The 24,134-nt window shown below is 42.9% G+C and overlaps 1 protein-coding gene across 1 annotated transcript in view; it reads right to left on the bottom strand.

Annotated features, from left to right (window-relative positions):
* The window catches only part of Ir25a (ionotropic receptor 25a), a 77,569-nt gene extending 53,764 nt beyond the window's left edge, over positions 1-23,805 (bottom strand). The window contains exons 1-5 of the mRNA XM_070097115.1: positions 23,692-23,805; positions 22,958-23,341; positions 17,862-17,987; positions 15,293-15,482; positions 3,989-4,131 (exon numbers count right to left, since the gene is read on the bottom strand). Coding sequence (XP_069953216.1) covers positions 3,989-4,131; positions 15,293-15,482; positions 17,862-17,987; positions 22,958-23,060 — 562 coding nt within the window. The 5' untranslated portion in view covers positions 23,061-23,341; positions 23,692-23,805. The remainder of the gene's footprint in view (positions 1-3,988; positions 4,132-15,292; positions 15,483-17,861; positions 17,988-22,957; positions 23,342-23,691) is intronic.
* Between the last annotated feature and the right edge of the window lie 329 nt (positions 23,806-24,134).

Genomic DNA, 24,134 nt, shown 5'->3' with positions numbered 1-24,134 from the left:
AGCCCCTATCACGAGCTTTTACCATCCTATGGAGAGGGAGCATGGACACGGGGGTCGTCCCACAGTTACTAAAAACAACAGACATAGCCCCACTCCACAAAGGGGGCAGTAAAGCAACAGCAAAGAACTACAGACCGATAGCACTAACATCCCATATCATAAAAATCTTTGAAAGGGTCCTAAGAAGCAAGATCACCACCCATCTAGAAACCCATCAATTACATAACCCAAGGCAACATAGGTTTAGAACAGGTCGCTCCTGTCTGTCTCAACTATTGGATCACTACGACAAGGTCCTAGATGCACTAGAAGACAAAAAGAATGCAGATGTAATATATACAGACTTTGCAAAAGCCTTCGACAAGTGTGACCATGGCGTAATAGCGCACAAAATGCGTGCTAAAGGAATAACGGGAAAAGTCAGTCGATGGATCTATAATTTCCTCACTAACAGAACACAGAGAGTAGTCATCAACAGAGTAAAGTCCGAGGCAGCTACGGTGAAAAGCTCTGTTCCACAAGGCACAGTACTAGCTCCCATCTTGTTCCTCATCCTCATATCCGACATAGACAAGGATGTCAGCCACAGCACCGTGTCTTCCTTTGCAGATGACACCCGAATCTGCATGACAGTGTCTTCCATTGCAGACACTGCAAGGCTCCAGGCGGACATCAACCAAATCTTTCAGTGGGCTGCAGAAAACAATATGAAGTTCAACGATGAGAAATTTCAATTACTCAGATATGGTAAACATGAGGAAATTAAATCTTCATCAGAGTACAAAACAAATTCTGGCCACAAAATAGAGTGAAACACCAACGTCAAAGACCTGGGAGTGATTATGTCGGAGGATCTCAACTTCAAGGACCATAACATTGTATCAATCGCATCTGCTAGAAAAATGACAGGATGGATAATGAGAACCTTCAAAACTAGGGAGGCCAAGCCCATGATGACACTCTTCAGGTCACTTGTTCTATCTAGGCTGGAATATTGCTGCACTCTAACAGCACCTTTCAAGGCAGGTGAAATTGCCGACCTAGAAAATGTACAGAGAACTTTCACGGCGCGCATAACGGAGATAAAACACCTCAATTACTGGGAGCGCTTGAGGTTTCTAAACCTGTATTCCCTGGAACGCAGGAGGGAGAGATACATGATTATATACACCTGGAAAATCCTAGAGGGACTAGTACCGAACTTGCACACGAAAATCACTCACTACGAAAGCAAAAGACTTGGCAGACGATGCACCATCCCCCCAATGAAAAGCAGGGGTGTCACTAGCACGTTAAGAGACCATACAATAAGTGTCAGGGGCCCGAGACTGTTCAACTGCCTCCCAGCACACATAAGAGGGATTACCAACAGACCCCTGGCAGTCTTCAAGCTGGCACTGGACAAGCACCTAAAGTCAGTTCCTGATCAGCCGGGCTGTGGCTCGTACGTTGGTTTGCGTGCAGCCAGCAGCAACAGCCTGGTTGATCAGGCGCTGATCCACCAGGAGGCCTGGTCACAGACCGGGCCGCGGGGGCGTTGACCCCCGAAACTCTCTCCAGGTAAACTCCAGGTAAACTATGAAAGCAAAAGACTTGGCAGACGATGCAACATCCCCCCAATGAAAAGCAGGGGTGTCACTAGCACGTTAAGAGACCATACAATAAGTGTCAGGGGCCCAAGACTGTTCAACTGCCTCCCAGCATACATGAGGGGGATTACCAACAGACCCCTGGCAGTCTTCAAGCTGGCACTGGACAAGCACCTAAAGTCGGTTCCTGACCAGCCAGGCTGTGGCTCGTACGTTGGTTTGCGTGCAGCCAACAGTAACAGCCTGGTTGATCAGGCTCTGATCCACCAGGAGGCCTGGTCACAGACCGGGCCGTGGGGGCGTTGACACCCGGAACTCTCTCCAGGTAAACTCCAGATGGTAACCTAAAATACTCCGAGGACAAGAGAGGCATAATATACTACCTGGAGTTTACCTGGAGAGGGTTTCAGGGGTCAACACCCTGCAGCCCGATCTGAGACCAGACCTCATAGTGGATCAGGGTCTGATCAACTGGGCTGTTACTGCTGGCCGCACACAAGCCGACGTACGAACCACAGCCCGGTTGGTCAGGTACTGAGTTTAGGTGCCTGTCCAGTGCCTTCTTGAAGACAGCCAGGGGTCTATTAGTAATCCCCCTTATGTATGCTGGGAAGCAATTGAACAGTCTTGGGCCCCAGACACTTATTGTGTTGTCTCTTAGTGTACTCGTGGCGCCCCTGCTTTTCATCGGGAGAATGTTGCATCTCCTGGCGAGTCTTTTGCTTTCATAGGGAGTGATTTTCGTGTGCAGGTTTGGTACCAATCCCTCCAGGACCTTCCAAGTGTATATTATCATGTACCTCTCTCGCCTGCATTTGAGGGAATACAGATCAAGGACCTTCAACCGTTCCCAGTAGTTTAGGTGCCTTATCGCACTTGTGTGTGCTGTGAAAGTTCTTTGTACACTCTCCAGGTCTGCTATGTCGCTAGCCTTGAAGGGGGCCGTTAATGTACAGCGGTATTCCAGCCTAGAGAGCACAAGCAATTTGAAGAGAATCATCATGGGCTTAGCATCCCTAGTTTTGAAGGTTCTCATTATCCATCCTATCATTTTCCTAGTGGATGAAGTAGATACATTGTTGTGGTCTTTGAAGGCGAGATACTCTGACATTATCACTCCCAGGTCCTTCACATTACTTTTCCGCTCTATTGTATGGCTAGAATTTGTGGTATACCCTGACACATTTTTAATTTCTTCAAGTTTTCCATGTATGAGTAGTTGCAATTTCTCCTCGTTGAACTTCATATTGTTTTGAGTGGCCCATTCGAAGATTTGGTTGATGTCCACTTGGAGTCTCGCAGTGTCTTCAACGGAGGTTACTACCATGGTGATCCGGGTGTCATCCGCAAAGGAAGACACAGAGCTACTTCTTACATCTCTATGTCAGAAATGAGGATGAGGAATAGAATGGGAACAAGTACTGTGCCTTGTGGAACAGAGCTTTTTACCGTGGCTGCCTGGGACTTTACTTTGTTTACTATTACTCTTTGTGTTCTATTTGTCAGGAAATTGTAGATCCATCTACCAACTTTTCCTGTTATTCCTTTATCCCACATTTTGTGTGCTATCACACCATGGTCACAATTGTCGAAAGCTTTTGCAAAGTCTGTGGTCCAGTAGTTGTGACAGGCAGGAGCAACCTGCTCTAAACCCGTGTTGCCCTGGGTTGTGTAATTGATGGGTACCTAGGTGGTTGGCTATCTTGCTTCTTAGAACCCTCTCAAAGATTTTTATATGGGATGTTAGTGCTATCGGTCTGTAGTTCTTTGCAACTGCTTTACTGCCACCTTTGTGGAGTGGGGCTGTCTGTTGTTTTTAGTGTGTGTGGGATGACCCCTGTGTCCATGCTCCCTCTCCATAAAATGCTGAAGGCATGCGATATGGCTTCTTGCAATTTTTGATGAACACGGAGTTCCACGAGTCTGGGCCTGGGGCAGAGTGCATGGGCATGTCATTAATTGCCTCTTCAAAGTCTTGTGGAGTTAGATAATATCCGAGATTTTTGAGATGACCAAATTTTGGGTTTCGTTCATAAAGAATTCATTTGGATTGTTGACCCTTAGAGTGGACAATGGCTCGCTGAACACTGAGTCATATTGGGACTTTAGTATCTCACTCATTTCTTGGCTATCATCTGTGTATGTCCCATCCCGCCTAAGCAGGGAAAATTAGTGTGGAGAAGAAGTCAAATAAACCATACCACGGGCGGGGTTTGAACCCGCGGTCAGTCTCAAAACTCCAGATCGTCGCGTTAGCCACTGGGCCAGTGGCTAACGCAACGGTCTGGAGTTTTGAGACTCTCTGACGGCGGGTTCAAGCCCCACCCGTGGTATGGTTTGTTTGTAACCGTGTCATTACGATTTCGTGAGTCATTAAGTCAAATAGTTAAGACACATACCGAAGGTCTCATCATATATGATGCCAGCATTGGTGATGTTCTGAGAACTGACGATGTCTCTGATGACCTGCACGATGACATCACCTGGAGGCATCAGCTGCACCAAGTATTTTGTCTCGTTGGCAGACAGGGTGCGCCACTCCCTAATGGCAAGAGAAACATGGTAATAGGTATGGTAAATGGCAACAGAAACACATTAACAGAGACAGTGAGTACAACTAGGTAATTAAACTAGCAGGGACACAACTACCATGACATCAGCTCGGATGCTCCATTTTCGCTTTACATTATTATAATTGTGAATGAGAAGCACTAAAGCAGTAAGGGATCATACAGCCCATTTAGCGTGGAAATTATTATTATAATCATGGGGGAGGGCTAAACCCGTAGGATTATACAGCGCATGTGGGGGGATGGAGGGTATTCACTCAATTCAGGGAACTGGAGCACAGATCCAATTCCCTAGATCAAGAGCCCCTCACCAGCATCAAGGAACCTCCCTTGAGGGGTTTAGAGTGGGAAATAGATTTAAGTCCAGGAAGGGGAGGATAGTTCCAACTCCATGTAACAAGAGTTCTTATCAGAATTAAGACACCACCAACATAAAATGTTTATGATGCACAATAAAGGAAGTACTAGTGCTGCTATTAAGTTTATGAGGCACAACAGTAATAGCTACGAGAATATTTATTAGTCACACAGCACACTCTTACACAAATTATTTATGTTGATGCTTCTGTTCACCAATCTACTGGTGCAGCTGTTAGTGCTGCTGTTGTCATACAGAGGGATGGATCTCAGGTGACTTCAATATAAATCTCCTGCAAGACCAGGACCCACACGTTACTGAATTCACAAACACAATGAGTAACTGCATGTTGCTACCAACAGTAACAAAACCTACAAGAGTTACAGAGACTAGTGTTTCCCTACTTGACCACATCTGGACCAACACCATATCCCCTTTAAAATCAGGCATAATTACAGATAATACCACAGACCACTACCCTACTTTCCTCATAACAACTCTTGGTAAAATACCCCAAGACACTACTAAAGTCACCTTCAGACTTCACAATGAGGCAGCCATTAATAACTTCACAACAGCAGTAACAAACATTGACTGGCACACTGAGCTAGAAATCTATACAGATATTGACGAATGTTTTAATAATTTTCTAAAAAAGACCCAATACCTTTATAACAAGCACTGCCCTAAAAAAAACTAAACAGATGACAGCTAAGAGACTGAACCGTCCCTGGCTAACACCCAGCATTCTCAAATCCATAAATACAAAACACCGATATGAAAAACAGTACAGAATGGGTCACATAACCAGAGACCAAACAAAACGTTACTCGTCAATCCTAACCAGCCTGATAAGAAGGGCAAAAAAATTGTATTATGAGAACAGATTATCCAACTTACGAGGTGATATAAAAAAGACCTGGAAGACCCTATCAGAAATTCTGGGAACAAAAAAGATATCACGACATAGCGAAATAAAATTAGCAAAATCAGATGAACCCCAACTCCCACCAACAGAAACAGCAAACAGACTCAATGATTTCTTCTCCACTATAGGTCAAAACCTTGCCAATAAAATCCCAAGCTCAGATACCCCACCAAATGACTACCTCACTGGCAACTACCCGAACACACTGTTCCTAGCTCCGACTAACCCATACGAAGTCTCCCTTATTATCAACGCACTGAAAAACAAGGCAGGAGATTTAAATACCTTACCACCCTTTATATACAAAAAAGCGTCACAAGTACTATCACCAATCATTGCAACACTCTTTAACAAATCCATTGAATCCTCCACCTTCCCTACAGCTCTCAAAATAGCAAGGGTCACCCCGATCCATAAAGGAGGAGACCAAACAGAGTTGAATAACTATAGGCCAATATCCAATTTACACCCTCTCTCAAAAATCTTCCGAAAAATTAATTCATAAACTAATCTACTCCTACCTCATCTCCCAAAACATTCTCAACCCCTGCCAATTTGGATTCAGGCCTAATAAAAATACTAATGATGCTATTATACACATGCTAGAACATATATACACTGCAATAGAGAAAAAAGAAGTCCCACTGGGGATCTTCATTGACTTACGTAAAGCTTTTGATACAGTTGACCATGACTTGCTCCACGTAAAATTGTCGACAACACTATGGTATTAGAGGGCACTCCCTCAACTACCTCAAGTCTTACCTCAGCAACAGAAGCCAATATGTATACGCAAATGGGGCAAGCTCTTCCGCACAACCAATTACAGTTGGTGTCCCACAGGGAAGTGTCCTTGGCCCTCTTCTCTTTCTCCTATACATAAATGACCTACCAAATGCTTCGCAATTACTCAAACCCACACTTTTTGCAGATGACACTACATACGTCTTCTCTCACCCGAGCCCAGTCACGCTAGCCAATACTGTAAACACCGAATTACAGAAAATATCTACCTGGATGAGGACTAACAAACTTACACTAAACATTGACAAAACCTACTTCATTCAGTTTGGTAACAGAGCTACAGATGTACCTCTTAACATAACAATAAACGGATCATCTATCACAAAGCTAACAGAGGGAAAATTCCTAGGAATCCACCTCGATAATAGACTCAAATTTCATACACATATACAACAAATTTCTAAGAAAATTTCCAAGACTGTAGGCATACTATCGAAGATACGGTACTATGTTCCACAGTCAGCCCTCCTGGCCCTTTATCACTCTCTTATTTACCCCTATCTCACCTATGGAATTTGTGCATGGGGCTCAACAACAATTAACCATCTCAGACCACTAATTACCCAACAAAAGGCTGCAGTTAGAATGATAACAAATTCTCACTACAGGCAGCACACTCCACCAATATTCAAAACACTCAACCTACTCACCATACAAAATATCCATACTTATTATTGCACTTATTACATACATAGAACACTTAACTCTGATATTAACCCTCCCCTCAAACATCTCCTTGCCAACCTCAACAGAACACATGACCATAACACAAGGCACAGATCACTCTTTGATGTTCCTCGTGTCCATCTCACGCTATGCAAAAACTCAATGCACATAAAAGGCCCTAAAATCTGGAATTCATTACCTGTAAATATAAAAGAAACACTACCTGTTTATAAATTCAAGTCTCTTCTCAAAGATCACTTACTCACTCAAAACCAAATAAATACTGAATAACTGAACCTTATAAATTGTATATCCTATATGTTACTCACAATTATATCACACAAATGTTAAACCTAGGACCCAATCTAACTTTATTATTTTTTTAAATACACAACCTAACAGAATACTCCATTCGACTGAATGTACAGCAATGCATGCAACCATATGACCTGTCTTTGTAATACTCATTTGTGCTTTATAGTTATCTGTTTACAATAATGTTTTATCACTGATTTCATCATTGCTTAGTTAATTTTAAGTTAATTTTAAGCCAGCCCGTAATGCTATGCATATAAGTGGCTTTGGCATGCTGCTCTTACCTGTATTTTTTGTACCTCTGTATGTATGCTTAAATTACTAAATAAATAAATAAATAAATAAACATGCACTTCTGGAAATACAGCTAAATACAGCTAAGATATTGGAGCCCGCATCAATAACTGGGCCTCTACCCTTCAAACAGAACTGTTTGCCATGCTCCTTGCACTCAAATGCACCCATGTACCTAAGGTTGACATTTTAGTTGTAAATGATTCTCTATCGTCCATAAATGCTCTCGATTCATTAATTATTATTATTATTATTATAATCAAGGGGAAGCTCTAAACCCGTAGGATTATACAGCGCCTGGGGGGGGATGTGGAAGGCATTCAGGCTTAATTCGGGGAATTGAAGCACAGATCCAATTCCCTAAATCAAGAGCCCCTCACCAACATCAAGGAACCTTCCCTGAGGGGTCAACTCATTAAGTATAAATTGTGGCATGCTTGTGTCAGACGCCAGACACAGGTTTACCTGGAGAGAGTTCCGGGGCTAAACGCCCCCGCGGCCCGGTCCGCGACCAGGCCCCACGGTGGACCAGAGCCTGATCATGTAGGCTGTTACTGCTGGCTGCGTACGAGCCACAGCCTGGCTGGTCAGGACCGACTTTAGGTGCTTGTCCAGTGCCTGCTTGAAGACAGCCAGGGGTCTATTGGTAATCCCCCTTATGTATGCTGGGAGGCAGTTGAACAGTCTTGGGCCCCTGACACTTATTGTGTTGTCTCTTAACGTGCTAGTGACAGATATGGTAAGATTGTGGACAGTGGAGTCAGAGTACACATGCTGTGGATTCCATCTCACATTGATCTTCAGATGCATGATAGAACTGATGAATTGGCTAAGCTGTATGCTTTCAAAGAGGGACTAGATTACAATCTTGGCTTGTCAGTCAGCAGTTTGAGAACAATAATACGAAAAGAACCTCAACTGAATTTTATTGACTCAAGACGCAGGGAGAATGACACCAGTAAATCCATTTATCATCGTTCTATCCTGCAGGAGGAGCCACATGTCTATGGTATATCCAACAAAATAAGCAGACTCTTGGACGTCACTGCCGCCCGGCTCCGGCTGGGTTACAAGTATCTTTGGCAGGTTAAATCACCACCACCAGATGTAAACCAAATGAAATGTAAACTTTGCCAGATGGACTATTGTCACACCCTGCATCATTATGTACCGGAGTGCGATAAAATTGATGAATTCAAAAACAATTCACTCAGAAATATTCAAGAAATGTCAAGGTATGTCATCCACGGTGGCATATTACAAACCATTCTGGAAAAATACCCATGACTTTGCTCACTGTAAATAAAACATTACCACGTGTGTGTTATACAGCACATGTGGTGGGGGGGATGGAAGGCATTCAAACTCAATTCAGGGAACTGGAGCACACACACGTGTGTGTGTGTACTCACCTAATTGTGGTTGCAGGGGTCGATCCATAGCTCTTGGCCCTGCATCTTCACTGGCCGCTACTTTGTCACTCTCCCTGCACCATGAGCTTTATCATACCTCTGCTTAAAGCTATGAATGGATCTTTCCTCCATTACATCGCTTCCCAAACTATTCCACTTCCTGACTACTCTGTGACTGAAGAAATACTTCCTAACATCCCTGTGATTCATCTGTGTCTTCAACTTCCAACTGTGTCCCCTTGTTGCTGTGTCCCATCTCTGGAACATCCTATCTCTGTCCACCTTGTCGATTCCTCTCAGTATTTTATATGTCGTTATCATATCCCCCCTATCTCTCCTGTCTTCCACTGTCGTCAAGTCGATTTCCCCTAACCACTCCTCTTAGGACATACCCCTTAGCTCCGAGACTAGTCTTGTTGCAACCTTTTGCAACAAGGGTTGCAAATTGGCGCTGCATACTCCAATATGGGCCTAACGTACACAGTGTACAGGGTCCTGAATGACTCCTTAATGAGATGTCGGAATGCTGATCTTAGGTTTGCTAGTCGCCCGTATGATGCAGCAGTTATTTTTTTGATGTGCACCTCAGGAGATGTGCTTGGCGTTATACTCACCCCAAGATCCTTTTCCTAGAGTGAGGTTTGTAGGCTCTGACCCCCTAGATTGTACTCTGTCTGTGGTCTTCTTTGCCCTTCTCCAATCTTCATGGCTTTGCACTTGGTGGGGTTGAATTCCAGGAGGCAGTTGCTGGACCAGGCCTGCAACCTGTCCAGCTCCCTCTGTAGTTCAGCCTAGTCCTCGTTCGATTGAATTCTTCTCATCAACTTCACATCATCTGCAAACAGGGACACTTCAGAGTCTATTCCTTCTGTCATGTCGTTCACAAATACCAGAAACAGTACCGGTCCTAGGATTGATCCCTGTGGCACCCCGCTCGTTACCAGCGCCCACTCTGACACCTCGCCACGTACCATGACTCGCTATTGTCTTCCTGACAGGTATTCCCTGATCCATTGTAGTGTCTTCCCTGTCCTCCAGCTTTTGCACTAATCTCTTGTGTGGAACTGTGTCAAACGCCTTCTTACAGCCCAAGAAAATGCAATCTACCCACCCCTCTCTCTCTCTCTCTTGTCTTACTGCCATCACCCTGTCATAGAACTCCAGTAGGTTTGTGTCACAGGATTTCCCATCCCTGAAACCGTGCTGGCTGTCAATGATAAGCTCATTCCTTTCTAGGTGCTCCACCACTCTTCTGATAATTTTCTCCATGACCTTGCATATTATACACGTCAGTGACACTGGTCTGTAGTCTAATGCTTCATATCTGTCTCCTTTTTTAAAAATCGGGAATACATTTGCTGTCTTCCATACTTTCGGTAGTTGCCCTGTTTCGATAGATGTGTTGAAGATAGTTGTTAGTGGTACACAGAGCGCCTCTGCTCTCTCTCTCTCAGGACCCATGGAGAGATGTTATCCGGCCCCATCGCCTTTGAGGTATCTAGCTCGCTTAGCAGCCTCTTCACTTCTTCCTCGGTTGTATATATTGTGTCCAACACTTGATGGTGTACCCTACCTCTCTGCCTTTCTGCCTCCTCTGTGAACACTTCTTTGAATCTCATGTTGAGTTCCTCACATACTCTGCGGTCATTTTTTGTGACCTCCCCTCCTTCCTTCCTCAGCCTGATTACCTGGTCCTTGACTGTTGTTTTCCTCCTGATGTGACTGTAGAACAGCTTTGGGTCAGATTTGGCTTTCACTGCTGTCATTCTCGTACTGTCTTTGGGCCTCCTTTCTTACCGGTGCATATTCATTTCTGGCTCTACGACTGCTCTCCTTATTATCCTGGGTCTTTTGCCTTCTAAACTTCTTCCATTCCCTAGCACACTTGGTTTTAGCCTCCCTGCACCTTCGGGTGAACCACTGGCTCGTCCTGGCTTTATCGTTATTCTTGTTACCCTTGGGTACAAACCTCTCCTCAGCTTCCTTGCATATTGTTGTCACACATTCCATCATCTCATTTACTGACTTCCCTGCCAGTTCTCTGTCCTACTGAACCCCGTTCAGGAAGTTCCTCATCCCTTCCTGCTTCCCCCTCCACTTGTAATTCTACTATGTATTCGAAGCTCAGAACCACATGACCACTGGCCCCAAGAGGTCTTTCATATGTGATGTCCTCAATATCTGCACTGCTGTTAGGTAAGACACATATGCAACAGTTAGGTATCTTTATTTCGAAACGTTTCGCCTACACAGTAGGCTTCTTCAGTCGAGTACAGAAAAGTTGATAGAAGCAGAAGAGACTTGAAGACGATGTAATCAGTCCATCACCCTTGAAGTTTTGAGGTGGTGAGTCCCTCAGTCTGGAGAAGAGTATTGTTCCATAGGTTGAAACAATATGGAGTTGAAGTGACAGGATGAAGCCTTATGTACCGCCAGGACTGAAGAAGCCTACTGTGTAGGCGAAACATTTCGAAATAAAGGTACCTAACTGTTGCATGTGTCTTACCTAACAACCTGTCGGTATTTTATACCATTTTAATGTTCACTCTGTCAGACACTGCAACACAAGGGTATCTTGGTACAGAACTGAAATCAACTTGGACAACTTCCACTAGTGAGAATGGCTGGATTTGAGAGGGACATGACCTCCCAACGACTACATTCTTACCTCTACCAGTGGCCTACATTTCACCTCCTGGCGGTATATAAGGCTCCATCCTGTCACTTCAACTCCATATTGTTTCAGACTATGGAACAATAATCTTCTCCAGACTGAGGGACTGACCACCTCAAAACTTCAAGGGTGATGGACTGATTACATAGTCTTCAAGTCTCTTTTGCTTCTATCAACTTTTCTGTACTCGATTGAAGAAGCCTACTGTGTAGGCGAAACGTTTCGAAATAAAGATACCTAACTGTTGCATATGTGTCTTACCTAACAACCTGTCAGTATTTTATACCATTTTAATGTCCATCTGCACTGCTCAAGGTGAATACTAGGTCCAGTCTCGCTGGTTCATCTTCCCCTCTCTCACTGGTAGTATCCCTTACGTGTTGGTACATGAGGTTTTCCAGTACCACCTCCATCATCATCCTAGCCCTCCACATGTCTTGGCCCCCATGTCGCTCCAAGTTCTCCCAATCGATTTCCTTGTGGTTGAAGTCACCCATGATCAGTAGCTTTGCCCTGCTCGCATGAGCCCTTCTGGCCACTTCAGCCAGTGTCAACCATCGCTCTATTACTCTCATCATAATTTCTTGACGTGCTTGACCAGGTGTGGATTCCAAACTGGTGCTGCATACTCCAGTATGGGCCTGACGTAAATGGTGTATAGAGTCTTGAACAATTCCTTACTGAGGTATCGGAACACTGTGTATGTGTGTGTATGTGTGTGTGTGTGTGTGTGTGTGTGTGTGTGTGTGTGTGTGTGTGTGTGTGTGTGTGTGTGTGTGTGTGTGTGTGTACTCACCTATTTGTACTCACCTATTTGTGGTTGCAGGGGTCGAGTCCTAGCTCCTGGCCCCGCCTCTTCACCGGTTGCTACTAGACCCTCTCTCTCCCCGCTCCATGAGCTTTATCAAACCTCGTCTTAAAACTGTGTATGGTTCCTGCCTCCACTACGTCATTTTCTAGGCTATTCCACTGCCTTACAACTCTATGACTGAAGAAATACTTCCTACTATCTCTCTGACTCATTTGTGTCTTCAACTTCCAATTGTGGCCTCTTGTTTCTGTGTCCCCTCCCTGGAACATCCTGTCCTTGTCCACCTTGTCTATTCCACGCAGTATTTTATATGTCGTTATCATGTCTCCCCTGACCCTCCTGTCCTCCAGTGTCGTCAGGCCGATTTCCCTTAATCTTTCTTCATAGGACATTCCCCTTAGCTCTGGAACTAACCTTGTTGCAAACCTTTGTACTTTCTCTAGTTTCTTGACGTGCTTTATCTGTGTGTGTGTGTGTGTGTGTGTGTGCTCACCTAATTGTGGCTGCAGGGGTCGAGACTCAGCTCCTGGCCCCGCCTTTTCACTCATCGCTAGTAGGTGTGTGTGTGTGTTCGCGCGCGCGCTCATGTGTGTGTGTGTGACCCAAATAACATTTGCACTAATAACTCATTACAGTTGTGACCGGGTGTGCATGTGTGAATGGCTCATTACTTTGCAACTTGTTCATAATTGTAACCATATATAGACGTGCAGATGATTCATTACCTTTGTAACTTGCTCAGTTATCAAAACTTTGTGGTCCAGTCCCTGGACCCATTATGTACCTCTGTAATGTTGTGGTCCAGTCCCTGGACCCATTATGTACCTCTGTAATGTTGTAGCCCAGTCCCTGGACCCGCTCTGTACCTCTGTAATATTGTGGCCCAGTCCCTGGACCCATTATGTACCTCTGTAATGTTGTGGCCCAGTCCCTGGACCCATTATGTACCTCTATAATACTGTGGTTCAGTCCCTGGACCCATTATGCACCTCTGACTATGCCCACAGGATGGGTATGGGGTGCACAATAAAAGTATCTAAGTAAGCCAAGTACAATATTACATGACAGCTCAAAACTCATAAAAAGATTTAATGAGTATTATTTCCTTATAAGTGTGAAGAAGAGCTAAGTCTTTGATGTGGTATTAAGTGGATATAATTGACAGAGAGATGACACACACTACAGTGAGTACAGTAACAGATAACACGCACTACTGCGAGTACAGTAACAGATAACACGCACTACTGCGAGTACAGTAACAGATGACAAACACTACAGTGAGTACAGTAACAGATGACAAACACTACAGTGAGTACAGTAACAGATGACACACACTACAGTGAGTACAGTAACAGATAACACGCACTACTGCGAGTACAGTAACAGATAACACGCACTACTGCGAGTACAGTAACAGATGACAAGCACTACTGCGAGTACAGTAACAGATGACACACACTACAGTGAGTACAGTAACAGATGACACACACTACAGTGAGTACAGTAACAGATGACAAGCACTACTGCGAGTACAGTAACAGATAACACGCACTACTGCGAGTACAGTAACAGATAACACGCACTACTGCGAGTACAGTAACAGATAACACGCACTACTGCGAGTACAGTAACAGATAACACGCACTACTGCGAGTACAGTAACAGATGACAAGCACTACTGCGAGTACAGTAACAGATGACACACACTACAGTGAGTACAGTAACAGATGACACACACTACAGTGAGTACAGTAACAGATGACAAGCACTACTGCGAGTACAGTAACAGATGACAAGCACTACTGCGAGTACAGTAACAGATGACACACACTACAGTGAGTACAGTAACAGATGACACGCACTACTGCGAGTACAGTAACAGATGACACACACTACTGCGAGTACAGTAACAGATGACACACACTACAGTGAGTACAGTAACAGATGACACGCACTACTGCGAGTACAGTAACATATGACACACACTACAGTGAGTACAGTAACAGATGACACGCACTACTGCGAGTACAGTAACATATGACACACACTACAGTGAGTACAGTAACAGATGACACACACTACTGCGAGTACAGTAACATATGACACACACTACAGTGAGTACAGTAACAGATGACACTGGTGAAGAGCTCTTAATCCAATGAGATAAAGCTCCCCTTCTGCTTCCTTGGATAGAGCTTGATAACCTCTCATTTCCCTGGCGCTGAATGACTTACAGATTTAGCTCTTGTGAATAAAGTGACCACAAGTGAAGAAAAATTATAATAGGTAAAAAAATGTAGTGTACTAAAATTACACATGCACAATGATCAGCAATCACCTAATAAATCTCTATCTCAATTTGCAATCATATTTTTGTAATTAATTTCAATATCTCCCTATTACACTGGCAATGTATTAAGTCATAGGGACTAACTGAAATTGAGATCAAAATATATCGAACACTGATCAATACTGACATTGCTAAATGAATGCTGTACATAAATAACTCACACAGGAGGGAGAAGCTTACGACATTACGACATTTCAGTCCGACTTGGACCATTTAGAAATGGTTCAAGTCTGACTGAAATGTCGTCATAAGCTTCTCTAGCCTATGTGCAGGTTATCCGTGTATTGTTCTAGTCACAGTATTGTGTCTTTTTGTTCATTATGAACATTATGGTTGCACAACATTTTAATGAATGGCTTGTCACATGATTTTTTCAAAAAAATTTTCCTTGTGTGTAAGCATGTTTCTTTATGCTCTCTGTAGCATACATAAACTATCTAATCCCTTATACACAACATATCACCATCATTTCTACCCCAAAGTTCACTTTCTAGCCAACCAACCGACAACCACAACAACACCTGATATCGCCATCTTGGCCATAGGAGGCTGAGAAGGTGGGCAGGGCAAGAGCCCGGGTAAACATCTTGGCAGTCTCAGCCATGATGCCAGTGGTAGTGACATCGAGAACGATGTGTGGTGGCTTCCCAGCATCAATAGCTTTATCCATCAGGTCACAGGTCGCATTTATCGTCGCCTCGATGTCCCCCCCTACAGTATCCACCGCCGTCAATGAAGCAGCAGCACAGAGAGGTGGAAGTAAAAGGTTTGATTAATATGGTATGACATTTTGATAAATCAGGGTGACTTAAAGAGCATTTGACTCACAATTAAAAGGAATCACATTTGATTTCTGGTCAAGTACATATGCATGGACAAATCTCATTACATCTAATGGTCCTGCAATGAACCCACACCTGCTTTCCTCCTCCTACAATGAACATACATCTGCCTTCCTCCTCCTGCAATGAACCCACATCTACCTTTCTTCTACAATGAATCAACATCTGTCTTCCTCCTCCTGCAGTGAACTTGCTATAGATCTGATAGTCAATAAGCTTAGTAAAATATTTAACAATAGTTTAACAATAGTAAAATATTTAACAATAGTTTAATGCTATCTCTTTTCCTTGCTCGCTTGTCTCTCATAACATAAGGTGATTATTGACCCATTTATTACCCGAGTTCTACTGGTATATTTTATTATTAACTTTATTATTGACCATGATAAATAATGTCACACTCTTAACTTTATTAGGTTATCCTTGGGTAAAGCTATATAATATGCTACACAATATATGTATATATAGGAAAGTACCACCTCTAGTGCTAATTGGGAACCCTCAGTCTTGGAAAGGAGAATATTCCTACTTCAGAGGCAAACCTAGAGATTTTTCCGTAAGTGTTGTAAGAGGCGACTAAAGTGCCAGGAGCAAGGGGCTAGTAACACCTTTTCCTGTATAAATTACTAAATGTAAAATGAAGCAAATCTTTACTTTTCTTCTTTTTCAGGTCACCCTGCCTAGGTGGGAGATGCTGGTAGGTAGGCTAACACAGTCCTATTTAAACATTTTAAGAGCCATCATCACACAAATAAAATGCCTAGAAACACCCTGTAATTCAGGACTTTTTAAGATATCTTTTAAGACTACGGAGGAAAATAATTATTTTTTAAGAGCATCTCCTGGAATCACTGACACTTGTGAGATTTCTATTCTTATATTGTGAAAGAAAAAACAGCTTTGGTGGGGAAGAGTTATAATGTACTGTGCATCGCTTATTGTCATCCACTGTTATTAGTGTGTAATGTGGTGTGTATTAAGCACTAGTGTCGAGTAATTTGGTTCGTATTAAGCATATTAATGCTGAATGTCAGCACTGAGCAAGAAGTGTTGAGCAATCATAACTGAGTAACACAGTGCTGTGCATTGTGGTCAATATTGAGCACAAGTCGTGTAATGTGGTCAATATTGAGCATAAAAATGTGTAATGTGGTCAATATTGAGCACAACAGTGTTGTGTAATGTGGTCAGTAGTGAGCACAACAGTGTAGTGTAATGTGGTCGGTACTGAGCACAACAGTGTTGTGTAATGTGGTCAGTACTGAGCAGACCAGTTCTGAGCAGTAGCATCAATATGAGCGTTGTAGGGACACCAAGCGCCACGCAGATCTTAAATCAATAAATAAATAATAACTCGGGTAATCTGTAAGTCATAAGTCTTACACTTAGGATCGATGGACATTGATTTTCCAACGTACACCATCTACATATTATATAAATGTGTGCCAGGTGACGTGAGATTTTATACTGGCAGATACTAAATGATAGTAGGTAACTTATCTTTAAATGTTATTCACGTATAATATATCTTAATTACAAAAATCTTACGCAATTCATTATTTAACTGACTATAACTAATCCCGATAATGCCTGGTTAGCACACTTAGCCATTTTTTTTTTTTACATATATTCAATTTACAGACTGAGATATTGTTCCATGTCAGTTCATTTCAAAATATTGTCTCAGTTATGGTATATTACCCCGTAGAATAAGACGCACAATACTTGACAGATATCCAGGTACCTAATTACCGCCAGATGAAAAGGGGTAGCGGATGTAAGGAGACTTTGCTCAGACGTTCTCTACCAGGGAATTGAATCTGGAATCCTTTGGTTGTGAGCCAAACTGTCTAAAAAAATGCATTGCTAGAACTATCAGAGATGCATTAGATTACGATCATTAAGGCATCATGTTCGCTAGCCGTTGAATGACTTAAAAAAGACTAATTGTAAGAACTTAATGTAAGAACTTACATTACAGCACAGATTGTGGTGAACTGACCGTGCTAGAAAAATGTATGCTAAAATGTCTCATGGCATTCAAAACCAAACAAAACACTTGAGAAGGAAGTCATGAAATTTTAAGAGCACCTCGAACTGGTATATGACGCAAAACGTTGAGCTGGAAGATTACACTCAACGCTCTTGTCAGTAAAAATAATAATAAAAAACACACACACGTAGGACACCCAGGTTAATAAAACATCTAAGTAATAAATACTAGTAAACAAAGCGTATAGTAAGGCACCTTTCTTAATCTCCATGGTGTCGACTCCATCCACCGTCACTCCTTCACCGGTGTTCTTGCCCAGGTAAGCAATGGCTGCCTTGATGCCCTGGTCTGCCTGCATGTTCCCTTCATCACGCAGTACCACTGTAATGATGATAACACATGGACTACCAGTGTACTCTTGGTAACCTCTAACCTCCACATGATCACCCCCTTCCCCAAACACACAGAGTATGAACAAACCATAAATAACAAACCATAAATTAGACACATGTGCGGCGTCTGGTTGTCTTTGTTGTGGACGTTTCGCCATCCAGTGGCTGGCTGGATGGCGAAACGTCTACGGTGGGGATGCCCGGGTGTTGTGCATGTGTCATTTCATCCTGTCGGTATTATATACAATTCTTGTACTACTACTACTACTACTACTACTACTACTACTACCACTACTACTACCTCCACCTCTTCCTGCCTATATATAGCCGTCCTGCTCCTCCTCTGTTAGTGTGACTTTGTCAATGGTCCAAGTCGGACCGAAACGTCGTCGTAAGCTTCTGTCTTTTATGTGCGGGTTATTTGTGTAATGAACAAACCATACCACGGGCGGGGATAGAACCCGCGATCAGAGTCTCAAAACTCCAGACCGTCGTGTTAGCCACTGGACCAGCTAGCCACAATCTTACTGTGGCTAGCTGGTCCAGTGGCTAACGCAACGGTCTGGAGTTTTGAGACTCTCTGATCGCGGGTTCTATCCCCACCCGTGGTATGGTTTGTTTGCAAACGTGTCATTACGATTTCGTGAGACACAGAGTATGTAACCTACGCCTGAAAAAAAAAAAAACATGTCAAGGACCCCAATGGAAATAAGTCACTCTGGCTTTTTTGGGTTACCCTAGGTAATTTACACTATGCATGATAACTGTATTTACGTGTACCTGTAGGTAAATAATCTGGGGAAAGTGCAGAGGAATGTAACGAGACTTGTTCCGAGTTAAGAACCATGAGCTACGACAAGAAGTGAAAAAGAGTTTAATGTAGCTGACATAATGAACAAAAACCAGCGGATCTATAATAGCATAAACAATATTCAGGTAAACTGAGAGGAAAGACAAGGACAGACCGTTTGAGAGGCTAGAAAAAAGGTACTCGTGGACACCGCTGGAAATCAAAGGCACAGATGAGCCGTATAGATGCCAGGAAGTATTTCCCCAGGGAAGTGGAATGAGCTCGATGAAGTGGTGGAGGCAGGCTTCATACACAGTTTTAAGAGTAGGTACGATAAGGCCCATGAGGATAGGAATGGGTGAACCTGGCAAGCAGCAAGTCGAGTGGTGGGGTCAGGAGCTATAACTCGACCACTGCAACCAAACATGGTTTTACATAAAATTATATGCGTACACACGCCAGCACACACGCGCCAGCACACGTGTGCACACGACAGAACACGCGTGCACACGCCAGCACACGTAATAATTGATGGGAGAGTTGATACAGGTGCTGAATAATGGAAATATTGTGTGGCTTCACTCAGAGCTATCACAGTACCACCACCCTTATCCCTTACACGTGGTAGGGGTAAGTGATAGAGGCAGTGGTGGAGGCAGCGGTAGTAGAGGTGACGCAGGATGTGATGGTAGTGGTGATGATGCAGAACTTGTGGTTGTAGTGGTGGCGCAGGAAGTGTGGTGGTGGTGCAGGACGTGTGATGGTGCAGGACGTGCGGTAGTGGTAGTACAGGACGTGCGGTGGTGGTAGTGCTGGACGTGTGGTGGTGGTGGTGGTGCAGGACGTGTGGTGGTGCAGGATATGCGGTGGTGCAGGATGTGTGGTGGTGGTGGTAGTGCTGGACAAGTGGTGGTGGTGCTTGACGTGTGGTGGTGGTGCAAGGGCATACAGTGGTGGTGCAGGACGTGTGATGACACTGATGGTGGTGGGCTCGTCAGTGGTGGGGAGGGACACTATTATAAAACCTTACCAGTCTCTCCATACAATATTCATAGCTTCTAGCTTGCTATAGATCAATACCTCTGCTCTCTTTGTGAAGCGCTTACGTGGAGTTATATGCGTGTAGCAGGCTCATTCTCAACAAGTATACACACACATTCATCTCGTGTGTCGGGGACAAGCCTCATTTCGAACATATCTGGTGCTTAATTCGAATACACGAAGGTTTTAATTCGAACACACGACTTTATTGGAACACGTAGAACTTAATTCGAATACATGTAGGGTTTACTTCGACCACCACAGCAAAATCAGTGGTTTGCTTTTAGTATTAGTGGAGACAGTAGCTAGTGGAGGCCTACACACCTAGGGATACGCATATCAGTGTACCTATACTTTCTCAATGTACATTTTAGTTTTACCTATACTTTCTCAATGTACATTTTAATTTTATTTTAATCTGGGGACACACTAAACACGTTGGGGTCATATAGTGCTTAGGGAATGGGAGACACTCAGATTCGATCCAAGGAAAGGGAGAATAATGGCAATTCCTTGGGGAGCGCTCGCACGCGCGCGCGCCCACGCGCACACACACACACACATACACACACACACACACACACACACACACATACGCACACACACACACACACACACACACACACACACACACACATACAAACACACACACACACACACACACACACACACACACACACACACACACACACACACACACACACACACACACACACACATATATATATATATATATATTCATGGGGAAAGCAAAATCTGTCCAGTCGTCTCGCTCGCCTGCGCATCCAGACTTCTCTACGTCGATTTTTATTTTTTTGCTTAATCTTCGTATCGCTGATACAAAACTACTCATGCTCGTGCGAAATGGCAATACACACACAATGCAATATACAGACCACAATACTTACACAGAATACAATACAGTGCATACACAGGCAAGAAGGTTGTGAAGAATCTAATTGAGTCGTATCTAGGTTAAGGTCTGGGTCGGATCTACTATGAAATTAATGAAGCTTAAGCTTCAGGGCCCCTAATCCCAGAGGGGCCCCAGAAGCGACTGCAGTCCTCAGTGCTTAAAAATTTTGGGTCTATTGTATGAGGGGTTGCGAAGGGGCCCCCCCACAACCGTTCAAGTTTCAGGGCCCAGAAAATGTAGGTCCGCCACTGGGCTTGAGTTAGTTAATGTCAATGATCATTTCATATCAACGAGGCTTGAGTTAGTCACTATAAACGATCGTTAAACGGCAACGTGGTGCCAGACGATCCTGAACTAGTAGCCTGGTGTCTAGAGTGTATAAATTATTATAATAAAAAAGAAGCGCTAAACCACAAGGGCTATACAGCTAGAATGTATAGATATACCTATCAGTATATAATATGTATATAGTTTAGAAAGATACGTAAGCAAACACTATGACATATTTATTAGAAAACGTTTCGGTCCTGGGACCTTGATCACTTCTAACATACAGAGGTAGAAAGGCATTATATATATAGGCGGAGAGTGAGGTGTGACGCACGTGACCTGAGGAATGTCATAAGAACCGACTTGTCAGTATTTATTACCAAGGTTTATACCATAATATGTATATATTGCAAACACTAAGAACCCATTAAATTATTGCTTGGTAAGTGTATATTAAAATCCGTAAGGTAATAAAGCTAGAATTGACTGATGCAAATCGCTTCACCCATATTGTTGACTTTGACCTTTGAAGCCTACACTCGCTTCTCAACTATCGACCCAACGAAACCAGGCCACTTGTGACCTACCTCCCTAGCACAATATTATTATTAATGTGGGACGCAACGCTGTATGACCCTTGTGGGTTTAGCGTCTAATTATAATTATAATAATAATAAAGGTAAGCGCTAAATCAGCAGGAAGGAGGGTAACTACAATTCCATCGATCAAGAATCTACCACCAGTATCAAGCACCGTCCTTGGATAAAGAAACCAGTGTAAATTCCAGCACTGATCCCATCGACCCTTGTTGGAGGGCTCTTGATTGAAGAAAGTGGAGCTACAACCTTATTCCTTACATCAAATCTGATTACCTCCACTTTTCCCCAGGAGTTGTACTGACTGATTTTGCACTTCCACGTAACTGAAATAATAATTATTTGACCCCAGCGGGTTAGCGCTTCACGAATATACGCAAATCTTTATTATCAAATATGAATTTTGTATCGAAGCTATGATACATTATTACTGCGTTATTTCTATTATTTCCAAAACCTTTCCCAATATACCGATAAAACGTTTTAATAAATACAAACGCTGATTTGATCAATTTTTAACTCTTATGGAGAGTTTTATCAAGTCACGAGAAAGTTCTGCACAAAGAGAAATGTCGCAATATAAATCTGGATGTTCTGCAACCTTGGTCTTGTCTTCACTATTTAGACCATAAATATCTTGCATTCACGAATATTTACGATGCAAGGGGAAGTCTATCAATTGCATGAAGGTTATTAAGGCTGTATTTTATCTGTACCCCATCAATGACGGACACTTTAATCCCTAAAATATATATTAAATTAAATTCTGTGTATATGCACTGAGATATAATCTTGTGTATGTACAATAATAAATAAACCTCTCATAGTTCATACTCTGAGATACACACTGATCGGTGTATATTACAATTTATATGCCCTCTCAACTAGATAATACTCAGTACATGTCGTCTTGGTACACATTATTAGTATCAAATTAAGCACTAAACCCATAAGGGTCAAGGGTCCACAGCGCTCCATACGACAATGCAAATACAATACAAAATTTAACCACCAAAGTATGTTTTCTAACAATCTTGTGCCATTATATAAATTCATAAAGGAAGTCACGGAGCAGTACATTAAAAAAGGTGTGTGAATATTCCACTTCTCTTTCTACCAAATCTATAAACAAACACATTTACGTAACCTTGTTGAAACTGAAATTACTTTTAGAAAAAATATAACATTCATGAAGCGTTAAACCCATAAGGGTCATATGATGCATGGAGGGTAGGAGGGCTGGCGGGTAAATAGGTTTGATCTGAGGAACGGGAAAGTAACTACAATTCTCTGGACTAAATGCCCTTTACCAGACTCATAGATAAGCAGTTAAGATATGTACTCACTTATGTTGACTTTCTGCTGAGCTGAGGTCCTGGCTACCAACATGGCTGCCAGACAGAGGCAAGGCAGGAGCCGTGGCCCTCCCACCCTCCACGTCTGTGACATCCTCGTCGATTTGGGAAGCTTCTCTACGGCTTTAGAAGCGTCGATGAGTGCTCTTCACGTAACATCAAAATCTCTAGAGTAATCTCGTGTTTCTCCTCGGCCGGCGCCCTTCCCTCGTGTGTCACAATCTCAGTGTGTCTTCTAAGAATGTGCAATTGTTCTCCCCGAGGTCTTACAGTCACTATATGCTGTCTCCAGGATCTTCAAGCTTTATCCTCCTGTGTCAGCACCAATTGTGTCCTTGTTCACTGAGGGTTGACAAGACGGTTCTTCGCAGTCATCTGTAAACGAATGTTGGAATTTGAAGAAAAGGTCACTGGTGGAGTGACATATAAAGTCAGCCCAGCGATTCAACTTCCTGGTACTTCAAAATGGTATTTTAATTGAATCAGAAACTTTAAATTTTAGGCATTGCAAACTAATAACTGTGACCGACTAGCATGGTGGTGAGAAAATTCACATTAATCGAACACTTTATAAAAATTAATGGAAATAAATTATACTATTTGGCTTTATCTTCATTAATAATAATGCATTTAATGCAAACCGTATAGATTTTTAACACAACTGCAAATTTATCTTAATTCAAGCTTAATAAAACAAACAACAAATTACAAAAATAATTATTTACCACTGTTGAAGACTAGAGTGGTGTTATGCTCTGGTCTATGTGATGACTGGAGGTTGAGACTGGGAGTGGGTCGAGCAGTGTGGTGAAGGCGTGGTCGCCACCACTCCACCAACCACTGATTCAACACACACAAGCTCCGCCTTGCTCAAACTCCCAGCAAACCACACATCGCCCCGACACACATGGAATTTAGTGTAAAATGTCGTTTCTAGACAATATTTTGCATTAGCAAGTTCTTTATGTTAATAATGACGGAGTATACATAGTGCACACACACCACCTTACAACATACATCAAACATTACTTTGAAGATCTATATGCTTAAGAATTAATGATGTGTGTAAAAAGATTCAATAGTGAACCTATCTGCATAGACTACAGATCCGAGTTAAATTATCTCTCCGAGGGAGGTACTAGGATGCCGGAGGAAACCCTTGATCGTA

The sequence above is a fragment of the Cherax quadricarinatus genome, chromosome 56, assembly GCF_038502225.1.
Source record: "Cherax quadricarinatus isolate ZL_2023a chromosome 56, ASM3850222v1, whole genome shotgun sequence".
NCBI lineage: Eukaryota > Metazoa > Arthropoda > Malacostraca > Decapoda > Parastacidae > Cherax > Cherax quadricarinatus.
The sequence above is the reverse complement of the archived record's forward strand: the minus strand, read 5'-3'. Positions and strand labels throughout refer to the sequence as shown.